Raw genomic sequence first — 12,336 nt, forward strand, 5'->3', positions numbered from 1 at the left:
TTCTGGCTTTTCCCCAAGCTGAAAATGCCCCTGAAAGGGACCAGATTTCAGTCAAGAGAAGACATCATGCAGAATGCGACGGACCAGTTGTAAGCAATCTCAAAAGAGGCGTTCCAGTGTTGCTTCCGACAGTGGCAGAACCGTTGGAAGAAGTGTGTGGCAGCCTAAGGAAACTACTTAGAAGGAGATTAGTATAAGATTGTTGCATCTGAATACAAGTGTTTTTTTATGAATAAAGGTCTAATACTTTTTTAACAGCCCTCGTATTTGGAAGCTTAATGCTTATGGATTGCCCCATCTGTCTTCAACTTGCTAGTATTAAGGAGGAGCTCTGCAAACTTAAACAGGAATTGAATACAATTAAAGCAGCTTTCATCACTCCACAAAATCATACCAACTTACCACCTCTACCTCAAAGAATAAAACCATCCAGTAGTAGGCTCAGGAAGACTGTGACATGTAACCCAAACATCCACCTTCACAAATATTACTTCTAAAGAATTTCTTTGCTCCACTAGTGCATTGCAATACTCAAGAAAACAGAATTGAGGTGGGACTGGAACCAGTGAAGGTAGCTCGAGAGAGAAAAGGCACCCTAAGCACAAATTAAAAAAAGCCCAAAACAGAAAACTATTGCTGCTAGGGGGATTCCATCTTGGAACACAGGGTGAGGAGACTAAAATAGTGAAATGTCTTCCAGGATCCTCAGCTACCAGGAGTTCCAGGCAAATACTGACTATAAGGAAGAAACTAATGTTATCCATCTGGGAACAACCAACAACTCCACACTTGCAGTGCAGAAAATTTTTCAGGAGTTTGGCGAGGGCTTGAAACCTTTTGTAAAGACTAGCTTTTTCAGAAGTACTGCCTGCATATGGAAAGGGAGAGCAAAGAGTAAAAAACACTTTAGACTTCAATAGATGGCTCAAAGCCTGGTGCAATCAAGAAGGCTTTAAGTACATAGATGGATGGGGAAATACATGGAAAGACAAGAGACTATATTGTAATGATGGGTTACTTTAGCATGAAAAAGAATCTTTGCTGAGAAATTTAGACAATATGTTTCTAGGCATTTAAACTAGAAGATGGCTTCGATGGCTGGGATGGTTAAAATGGACTTGAGTGAGCTTTGATGGAGACTCCATTAGATAGAACCTAAGCACTCTACTGGGCATAAGAACATAAGAAACGCCTTCACCGGATCAGACCTAGGTCCATCTAGTCCGGCGATCCGCACATGTGGAGGCCCAGTTAGGTGCTCCTTATTGGAGACCCGGATTTCCTGTATCCCCCGATGTGATTTGCAAGAAGGTGTGAATCCAACTTGCGCTTGAAACCCAGAACAGTAGTCTCTGCCACAACCTCCTCTGGGAGAGCATTCCAAGCACCACTCATTGTGTGAAACAGAACTTCCTGACATTTGTCCTGAACCTGCTTCCGCTCAGTTTCAGGCTATGACCTCTTGTCCGTGTCACATCTGAAAATGTCAGTAATGCTGTTTCCTGGTCAATTTTATCAAATCCTTTTAATATTTTAAAAGTCTCTAGGTTTCTGGTCCAGAAATATCTAAGAAATAGGTCCATTTAAACTAAATAATTAATTTATGGAGCATGTATAGTTGGGCAGACTGGATGGACCACTCGGGTCTTTATCTGCAGTCATTTACTATGTTACTATCTAAAGGCAAAGAAACAGTGTGACAAGATGGTGGCTGTTGCCAGAAGGATGCTAGGCTATATTGAGATGTGTGACCATTACAAGATAGGTGTGAAAGGAAAATGGTAAAACCAGAGGGCATAATTTGAGGTTAAGGGGTGTTAGACTCAAGAGTAATGTTAGGAAATTCTTTACGGAGAGGGTGGTTGATGCATGGAATGTGCTCCCGAGGGAAGAGATGGAGAAAAAAATGGTGACAAGTTCAAACAAGCTTGGGATGAACACAGAATCTCTAATCAGAAAATAATGGGTATGCATTAACGGAACTGCCAGTACAGGGCAGACTTGCACGATCTGTGTTGCGTATATGGACATTCAGTTGAGGATGGGTTGGGGAGGGCTTCGATGGTTAAGATGGTCTGGAGTGAGCTTTGAACCTAAGCATACTACCGGGCAGGGTTCTGGGTTTCTGGCCCAGAAATATTTAAGAAAAAGAAATAATTAGTAAGAACATAAGAATTGCCGCTGCTAGGTCAGACCAGTGGTCCATCTTGCCCAGGAGTCCGCTCATTTGGCGGCCCTTAGGTCAAAGACCAATGCCCTAACTGAGACAAGCTTTACCTGCGTACGTTCTGGTTCAGCAGGAACTTGTCTAACTTTGTCTTGAATCCCTGGAGGGTGTTTTCCCCTATGACAGACTCTGGAAGAGAATTCCAGTTTTCTACCACTCTCTGGGTGAAGAAGAACTTCCTTACGTTTGTACGGAATCTATCCCCTTTTTTTAGAGAGTGCCCTCTCATTCTCTCTACCTTGGAGAAGTAGTAGTAGAAGTAAAAAAGGGGCATTTAAATTAAATGATTAAAATTTATGGAGCATGTATGGTTGGGCAGACTGGATGGACCATTCGGGTCTTTATCTGCCGTCATTTACTATGTTACTAACTACTTGGCTTCATTGCTTTAAGCCCTCTTAACTAACAATTTAATATAGCTGACATGTGAACTCTTACCCTCTCCTCCAAATTGAAGGCTGCCCATTCTTGATTAGTCTGCAGCTTGCCTGCCATTGGCTTAAAATAAGTTACTGAAGAAACCTCAAATTAAATTCAAAATAAGAATATAACATTTCCAAGTCTAAATTTTAAATTTGGTTTATAATGCTAGCGTTTTAATTGCTAGATTCTACTAGTAAAGTGTGTAAAATCTTAGAGTTACGAGTTTTTCTTCCAACAGCCCAGGCAAGTGACCTTCAGAAGATACACCTTGATGAAGCAACTTTCCGGTGGGAGCATAATGAGGATCAAATGGCAGTTGAGAAATTATCTGATGGTATTAGGAAGTTTGCTGCTGATGCTATCAAGTTGGAGGACATGTTAAAGGTAACTCAGTTTAAATTACATTACCTAAATATAGCTGAAGTTACAGAAATATGTTGAAGTCAACTCAGCAGGTGAAAATAGAATACTGACTGGAAGCAGATGCACAGTAGCCTTGAAGGCAGAGATCAGCCATATTGTCTTATCTCCAACAGGCTGATAGAGGCTTATCCTGTGCATCCTATGACAGTAATGTCCTAGCTTGTTCCTGGGCTTCTAAATTTGACCAGTTGAACAGCTTAGCAAAACAGCTGTTATCCATCTGGGAACAAATGACCTGGCCAACAACTCCACACTTGCAGCTCAGAAAGCCTTTCGGGAGCTTGGTGAGGGCTTGAAACCTTTTGTAAATACTTTAGCTTTTTCAGAAGTACTGCCTGCATATGGAAAGGGAAAGCAAAGAGTTAAAAACACAAAAGACTTCAATAGGTGACTCAAAGCCTGGTGTCATCAAGAATTCTTTAGGTACATAGGTGGATGGGGAAATACATGGAAGGACAAGAAGCTATATTGCACTGATGGGCTACATATTACTACACAAAAACAGTGTTATATAGATCCATGGTGAGGCCCCATCTGGAATACTGTGTACAATTCTGGAGGCCTCATTACCGCAAGGATGTACTGAGGCTTGAGTCAGTCCAGCGAATGGCCACCCGGATGGTCTCGGAACTCAAGGATCTCCCGTACGAGGAACGGCTGGATAAATTACGCCTATACTCACTCGAGGAACGCAGAGAGAGGGGAGACATGATCGAGACGTTCAAATACCTCACGGGCCGTATTGAGGTAGAAGAAGATATTTTCTTTTTCAAAGGTCTGACGGCAACAAGAGGACATCCATGGAAAATCAGGGGCGGAAAATTGCACGGCGACACCAGGAAATACTTTTTCACCGAAAGAGTGGTTGATCGCTGGAATAGACTTCCACTTCAGGTGATCGAGGCAAGCAGTGTGCCTGATTTTAAGAAGAAATGGGATCGTCACGTGGGATCTCTGCACAGAGATAAATAGGGTAGGGTCATTAGGGTGGGCAGACTAGATGGGCCGCGGCCCTTATCTGCCGTCTTTTTCTATGTTTCTCCCTAGGACCTTTCAGCTGGGTGGTCCGCCCGGGTAATTTAGATGACCGCCCAGCTAAATTCTGCTGCTGCTGCTCAACATTAAAAAAAAAAAAAAAAAGCCGGCTTGGAGATTTCACCTTAGCCCGTAGCGAACTTATGCTCCGGGGCTCTAACGTGTGCGTGCCGGCTTCCCTTCTCTTCCCTCCGAAACTGGAAGTTATGTCTGGGGGGGTGGGGAAGAGAAGGTAAGCCGGCACGCACATATTAGAGCCCCGAAGCATGCTAAGGCGGGAGACAGGTCAGTGAAGCTTACCATTTGCTCTTCTTGCTGCCAGGTCCTGCCTACTTTCAGTTTCTGCGAAAGCAGGACCCGGCAGCATTTCCCCCAATCGATCGTGATCTTAGGCCGATCAGCCTTCTTCTCCGACAGCAGAATTGACGTCAGGGAGAGGAATGCTGGTCGGCCCGAAGTAGGGAGAGCTTGGGGTGACGGCAGCGGCTTTGGGGCCTGTTCCCCAATGGCAGCGGCATTGGCAGTGGCTTGGGGGATGGCAAGGAGAAAGAAAGAAAGAGGGCAGGTAGGGTCACAGAAGGAAAGAAGAGAAACAGAAAAAAAGAAAGGGGCATGAAAAGAGAAAGAAAGAAAGGGCAGGAAGAGAGGAAGAAAAAGTTGGGGGGAGGGGAATGAGGTCAGGAGGAGAGGAAGCATACAGGCTGAAAGAAGGGAAGAAAGATTGGATGCACAGTCAGAAGAAGAAAGTGCTACCAGAGACTCATGAAATCACCAGACAACAAGGTAGGAAAAATGATTTTATTTTAAATTTACTGATCAAAATGTGTCTGAATTTATATCTGCTGTCTATAGTTTACACTATGGTCCCCTTTCACTAAACCGCAATAGCGGTTTTTAGCACAGGGAGCCTATGAGCGTCGAGAGCAGCGCTGGGCATTCAGCGCAGCTCCCTGCGCTAAAAACTGCTATCGTGGTTTAGTAAAAAGGGAAGGGGGGTATTTGTCTATTTTTGTATGGTTGTTACTGAGGTGACAGTGCATAGAGTCATCTGCTTTGACTTCTTTGAAAAAACCCCGGAATAGGAATGATTATTAACATTTTCTCTGCGTACAGTGTGCTTTGTGGGTTTTTTTTTTAATTTTATTGTTGGTAGATCATTTTGACTTGGTCATTTTAAAAGTAGCTCATAAGTCCAAAAAGTGTGGGCACCCCTGCTCTAGAACATCACTCCTTATTTTTATCAAGTGGTGCAGTGAGGGGCCAGCACTTTACATCTTATCACCTCATTCTTTCTTTTTTCTCCTCATGTACAGCACGGTTCTTTAGTCTAAGCAGCTCTGGCACTAACAGTACTACAGGTGCCTTATGCTACCACTTGCAGTCAGGTTCGGCATTTTATCATGGTTTGGGGTTTTTATTTCGTTTTTCACCAGTATTTTCATTTATTTATTAAAGCAGCATTTTTTAACAGCCCGATGCCCCTCCTCTATCAGTTTGCATTCAATCCACTGCCGACACTTTTTTGGCGCCTCTTTCAATGGATCAAATATCATAGCCCCACTGTCGCGTGTTCACATTTATTCTGTGTACGAGTTTATCTCATCAGTGCAGAGACCTTTTTGGTAAGTCCATTTTACTCTCCCTTTTTTACTTTCCCAAGTGCTGTGGTTTTATTCTTTGGTTTTAATAGAAGCTCATTTGTACAATAATTTAGATCTTTCCCAGGTTCACTTTTCATCTACCCGGTCGGCTTGTCTTTGAGCTTCTATTGGCTTATGTTTTCCCATACGTTTACTTTTGCCCTGTTTAGGTCAATATAGTCTAGGCATACTGTTTGTAACCAGCCATTATTTAAGTATGTATATGCCCTATTTTAGGGGGGGGGTTAACTTCTTTTAGCATGTTGTTTCATTAATTCTGAGTTCGGTGTTACAATATGTGTTCTTGGTTTTTAGTTTACACATTATTTATTCTTTTCTATGATATGTTCGCATCGCAATTTTACTCAAAAGTATAAATAGGTATCCATATCCATATTTTAAAGACTCACTCGTTATAATTAGCAGTGATCCACACGTCTCTTCGTAATGGACATGTCCGATTTTAGCATTTGGATCTTAGTACTATGGGTTTGGTCTTTTCTGGTTTCCTTTCTATAGTCTGCTTTTCGTCTGGTGTCTTGAGTTTAGAATTACATTTTATGACATATTTTTGTGGTTATAATTGTATGACAAGTCTAAATCGGTCAAGTTATCCATTCTTTCTATTATTTTTTGTCCCCTCATACAGTGGCAGGCCGCCCCGGGTGCCAGCCCTAGGGGGGTACACAGCCGGCTTTGATACAGAACCTTCCAAGCTGCCCTAAATGGCACCTGCACCTCAGCACGGCTGCCGTACTTATTCTGAATTAGAGTCGGCAGCCGCATTGAAGTGCAAGAAGGTCCCACGATGACTGCATTTGCTGCCTCTGGAAGACTTAAGTGACGTCAGAAGGGGGGGAGCGGCAGCTGCAGTCATTGTGGAACCTTGCCGCAACTCCCTGTGTCTGCTGGCCCACCCCCTCCAACTTCCCCCCGCCACTTCCAGAGGCAGAGGCAACAGAAGCAGTCATCATGGGACCTTGATGGTTTGGAGGGAGAGAGGAGTATAGAAGGGTGGTGGAGGGACAAAAAGGAGGTCAGGGTGGTGGAGGGAGAGAAAGGGGGCAGATGCTGATGGAATTGATGTGCAGGGAAAGGAGAGAGAGACATAAGGGGGAAGGATACTGGATGGAATTGGGTTGGAGGGAAAGAAAGGGGGCAGATGCTGATGGAAGTGGGGGGAAGGGAGAGGAGAGAGTGAAATGCCAGACCATGGGGGTGTGGGAGAGGGAAGGGAAAAAGAGGAGAGAGATGCCAGACCATTGAAGGAGGGAAGGGAAGAAGATGGATGCCAGAATAATAGGGGTAAAGGGAGAGATGGAAGGGGAATACAAGGAGAGAAGATGCCATATAGAAGGGGCAGAGAGAGGGTAGACAGTGGATGAAAGGAAGAGAGTGTCAAGACTATGAGGAAAGCAGAAACCAGAGAAGACAATGTAGAAAAAAATTATATTTATTTATTTTTTTGCTTTAGGGAAGATGCATCGCTGTTTCTGTGGTGTTGCATTGTATGCAGAGTCCATTTTCTTGGTGGTTCAATTTAACCTTTGTCTACGTTTTTCTATTTTATCCCCCCTTTTACAAAACTGTAGAGCGTTTTTTTTAGCACCGGCCATGGTGGTAATTGCTCAGAATTCTATGAGAGTCTGAACTGTTACCACCATGGCTAAAAACCACATTTCAGTTTTGTAAAAGGGAGAGGGGTTAGTTTGTGATTACAAATTCCATACTACACGAAGGTGTTTTCTGTGTTCTGTGTGTTCGAAAGACATGGTTTTCAGTTAGGATTGACTGTGTAGGATTGATCTGTACTAGTCATTAAGCCCATTACATTAACGGGTGCTAGAATATTGTTCACCCTCTATGTTGCCCCTTCCATTCACTGCCCTCTCTTTTCTTTCCATCCAGGGTCCGCCCTCTCTCTCTCTCTGTCCCATATGGCCTCTCTCCATCTCCTCCTTCCTTTTGCCTTGGTCTGGCATACCTTCCTCCTTCCCTCCAAGCCATTCTCTCCCCTTCTGCTCCCTTTCCTCATTTAACTACTTCATTGGTCAGCAGCAGCATTCACAATTCATTGCTGTTGCTGGCTTCAGATCTTTCTCTCTGGCTGGTCCTGTCTTCATGAAAACAGGAAGTAGGTAGGACCGGCCAGAGAGGAAGGCCTGAAGCCAGCAACAGCAGTGAATTGTAAATGCTGCTTGCTGCCTGAAGCACCCGAGGCAGACGCTTCTCTCCCCTCCCAGCCCAACCCCCGCTGACTCTGCGACCCTCCCAGCAAGATGACTTTAATATCAAACCTCCCTCCAGCGTTGGCATCCGCAGCACGCTAAACAGGCTGCTTCGACTTTCTTCTGCCGTTGAGTGTCTCTGTCGCGTCATTGATGACGTCATCAGTGACGCGTCAGAGGGACTCAACTGCAGGAGAAAGTCGCGAAGCAGCTTGTTTAACGTGCAGCGACTGCCAATGCTGGAGGGATGTTAATACCGGTGCAGAAGCGATATGTCTCTCCCCCTCCAGTACCTGTGCAGCACTTTGCTGCGGCGCATCCTCCCATCGTGAGTCGGCCACAGCGCTCGAATCTGTTTCTCCCGCTTTGTCTAGCCGCCGCATACGCACTCTGGCCACGGACCTACAGATCACGGATCAGGGATTACAGATCACGCAGGTCTGAGTGCGCATGTGCGGCTAGCGTTTTATTATATAGGATGCTGCCTTTTCCTAGGTACACTCTTGTGTGATGTGTGGATTGTTACTAAAAATCATGTTTTTCATACAGATGAGGGGGTGTCATAAAATGATGGGCCTCGGGTGTCACATATGCTAGGTACACCACTGCCTTCATAGTTTATATCTAATCCACAAGCCTGCTTTTAGGACCTACAGGGTATGTATCCCTCTGATTCATGACAATTTCACTTTCATGTTATCTTATCCATTCTTTTTATTATACAACTGCCCAGATAAGCATCATTCTTTGATGTGATTGGACCTTGAAAATTAGGGCATCAGTGTTCTCCCCAGAAATTTTTTCCAGCCATGAAAACTATTTGCTGCATTTAGTATGCCACAAAAAACATTTGCTCCGTTTAGTGTGCCGGAGTTACAAAAGTTTAAGAGATGCTGCTCTATACCATTTGAGCATTGGAAAATAACTAATAATAATTAACTAATACAATAATACACATTTAGGGCTCCTTTTACTAAGCTGCGATAGCGGTTTTACCGCGCGCTTAGCTCGCGCAGAATTGCCGCACATGCTAGATGCTAACGCCAACATTGAGCTGGCGTTAGTTCTAGTCTGTAATGTACTAATTACTAAGGAAAAACTAAACACTATGTGCAGATGGACATGCATAAGAACATAAGCAATGCCTCTGCTGGGTCAGACCTGTGGTCCATCGTGCTCAGCAGCCCGCTCACGCAGCGGCCCAACAGGTCCAGGACCTGTGCAGTAATCCTCTATCTATACCCTTCTATCCCCTTCTCCAGCAGGAAATTGTCCAATCCTTTCTTAAACCCCAGTACTGTACTCTGCCCTATTACGTCCTCTGGAAGCGCATTCCAGGTGTCCACCACACGTTGGGTAAAGAAGAACTTCCTGGCATTTGTTTTGAATCTGTCCCCTTTCAACTTTTCCGAATGCCCTCTTGTTCTTATATTTTTTGAAAGTTTGAAGAATCTGTCCCTCTTTACTCTCTCTATTCCCTTCATGATCTTGTAGATCTCTATCATATCCCCTCCAGAGAAAAGAGACCCAGTTTCTCCAATCTCTCAGCGTATGCAAATAGTAATCGAACTGGAAATCAATTTAAATTCCATCTTCAGGCAGCTACAGTAGGGTTACTCTGCATAAGAAAAGTCTTTGAAGCATGTTCAATGTACTTTCAGGATAGTCATCAACTTTAGTTGTGACTCCAGAATAGAGACACCTGAATCTTGCGACCTACTATTGAAAGGCTCATGTAGGCTTGGGTGCTAGTTATTCAAAATGCTTGTTTAATGGAATTTTACCTTCAACAAGCCTATATAGCATTAAAATACTAGATGGCGGGTAACCCTTCTTATACAACAAAAGCCTTGTATGTTCTTTTGCCATTGTTTGATTGTGTTTTCTTTCTTGTTAATAAAAAAAGATTTAAAGTAAAATACTAATAACCTTTCCTCCCCCCCCACAGGTACGAATGTTTGGTACAGAAAATGGTAAATAGAAAATTGAGAGAGAATTATGAAACCAAAGTGGTGCCTAAATTTTTCTACTGATCACGTGGGACCTGCAGAGTAAGATTCATGATCACTCACATGCAACAGTCTTACTGCTGGCTACTGATTCTTAGCTTTTTCATTTCTTGTTATTAAAAGGACCAAAATGGTGTCTATTGATGTACTATTAAAATTGACGTTTAAATTTGTTTGTGTTAGTGTGTTTACTATGATTTAGTATAAGAATACCTGTTAAGAACATTGCCTTAAAATTCAGAGAGCCAAAGTTATTTATGGTTATATATTTTATCCTTGTATTTGAAAATGGAAACCATAGCTTTTACCAGGTCGGGTATCAGAATTTCCCAAATGCAGGGCTGTTGTTAGGGGAGGGCAAACAGGGCAGCTGCCCTGGGCCCCACAGTTCCAGGGGGCCCTGCGGTCCGGGAATCTTTTCCCCTTGTCAAGCCATCTCCCTCCCTTCATGGTGCTTTTCAAAATCAAAGCTTTTTCTCTGAAGGGCCTGTCCTCACAAGTTGCATGCAGCTGCCTCAAAGTCTCTCCTCTGATGCGATCCACCCAGCCAGAAACAGAAAGTTGCGCCAGGAGAAGCTTCGGGGCACCACGTGCAACTAGTGAGAATGGCTGCTGCATTCTGGCCCCTTGGAGAGAAAACTTCAATTTGATTTTGAAAAGCACCCTTGAAAGTGAGCGGGAGGGAGATGGTCCCACAAGGGGCAAAGGTTGAGTGGTGCTTTAGCTTTATTGTTAATGTTGTGACAGAGTTGGTTTATAGTGAGAATTCAGTGTGGCCCATTGCTATGTAGTAGTATTTTTTTTCTTTGGATTAAGCAAATAAACCCCTAGAAGGGTGATTGCATAGATAAATTACATTGAAAATTTTATTTTTTTATTTTAATGAAATGGACTTCATTTTTTTGTACTAAAGTAATAATAAGAATTGATATGAAACAATATTTAAATAACATAAGAGGAAAATGACGTAAAATGAATCAATCCCATGTGGCTCACTGAGTTAAAGTGTCATGTTCCTCTTAAATTTTACAGTCCCAGAAGAGGAATTGAATCCCATGTTTACTTACACTTTGTTGAACAAAATATTTTTACATCTTAAAAAAAGTAATTTTGTCATATAAAGCCTAAAATATTTCCATTTTTGTTAAGAGTAGGTTTCTTTTGGTGTTTTTAAAATAATATGGAATTATCCTAGGATAAGCAGGCAGCATTTTCTCACATGTGGATTACATCATCCACGGAGCCCGGTAAGAACAGTGGTAAAAGTGTATTGCCACTTAAGTTTTTAGAAACTTCGTGAGTGCCTTCCCACCCAAAGCCAGCTCGCAGTAGCTAAGTTCTTCATTTCCACGGAGTGAAAAAGTGCTTTTTTTCTGGATTCTGTCCAGTGCGACCATTGCCTTCCCATCAATGTTTTTTCTTGGCTTTTTGACATTTTTTTAATATTTATTTTCCTTGTTTATTTTGGTTTAAAAAGTTTTTTTCTGTTAAGTTGGGCCCTCATACCTCTGTGTTTTTTCTTCCTTCAGCGGTTTTTTTTCTTGCTGCCAAAAATTTTCCTTCTATGTCAAAACCATCGAGCAGGCTACTCACATTAATCCTTCAAACCAGAAAATATATGGCCAGAACAGTATTTGATGCATTTGAGCTAACATCAAGAGCATCTGCCATGTCTGTGGATATGAGGCATCTTGCTTGGCTGTGAGTTTCTGATATGGATATTAATCTTCAAAATCACTTAGTCAACATTCCATGTCTTGGTGAAGAACTCTTTGGCGACTACATAGAGGTGTCTACTCAAAAACTTATTCAGCATGAGCAGAATTGGAACTCTTTAAACAGATCTAAGACTAAGAGTCAATAATCTAAGCCTCCTACAAAACCTACTACTTAGTCCTATAAGAGAAGTTATCCATCCACATCTTCTATAAAACCTCCATTTCAGAAGAGGCAGAAACATTAGAAGACTCGGTCTTCGGCCCCTCAAAAGCCAGCTCAGTATTTTTGATGTGCTTCTAGAGAGCATGGCCAAAATTCTTCCTCCTCAGCCTCTTCCCCAACCCATCAGAGATCATCTGCAATTGTTTCATCTGCACTGGACTCTCATCACTACAGACTTCTGGGTCCTCAAAGTCATCAAGGAGGGTTATTTTCTCTATTTTGTGACCATTCTCCCAAACCATCCTCCAAGAGAGTCCTCTCACATCCCAGCAGACGTCCCTTCTTCCCTTTGCTTCATCTTTGCACTGCTTTCATTGTATGCTAATAGATCTCATGCATATTCATTGGGGAAATCCTGAAAACCCGACTGGATTGCGGCCCTCGAGGACCGACATTGGACACCCCTGGTC

At 43.0% G+C, this 12,336-nt stretch overlaps 1 protein-coding gene across 2 annotated transcripts in view; it reads left to right on the forward strand.

The window, feature by feature from the left end:
* TALDO1 (transaldolase 1) overlaps window positions 1-10,158 on the forward strand; it is a 93,292-nt gene extending 83,134 nt beyond the window's left edge. The window contains exons 7-8 of one of the 2 annotated variants that reach the window (XM_033928708.1): window positions 2,889-3,034; window positions 9,925-10,158. In XM_033928708.1, coding sequence (XP_033784599.1) covers window positions 2,889-3,034; window positions 9,925-9,957 — 179 coding nt within the window. In that variant the 3' untranslated portion in view covers window positions 9,958-10,158. The remainder of the gene's footprint in view (window positions 1-2,888; window positions 3,035-9,924) is intronic. The other variant, XM_033928709.1, reaches the window with a different exon arrangement.
* The last annotated feature ends 2,178 nt before the right edge of the window (window positions 10,159-12,336 follow it).

The sequence above is a fragment of the Geotrypetes seraphini genome, chromosome 19, assembly GCF_902459505.1.
Source record: "Geotrypetes seraphini chromosome 19, aGeoSer1.1, whole genome shotgun sequence".
NCBI lineage: Eukaryota > Metazoa > Chordata > Amphibia > Gymnophiona > Dermophiidae > Geotrypetes > Geotrypetes seraphini.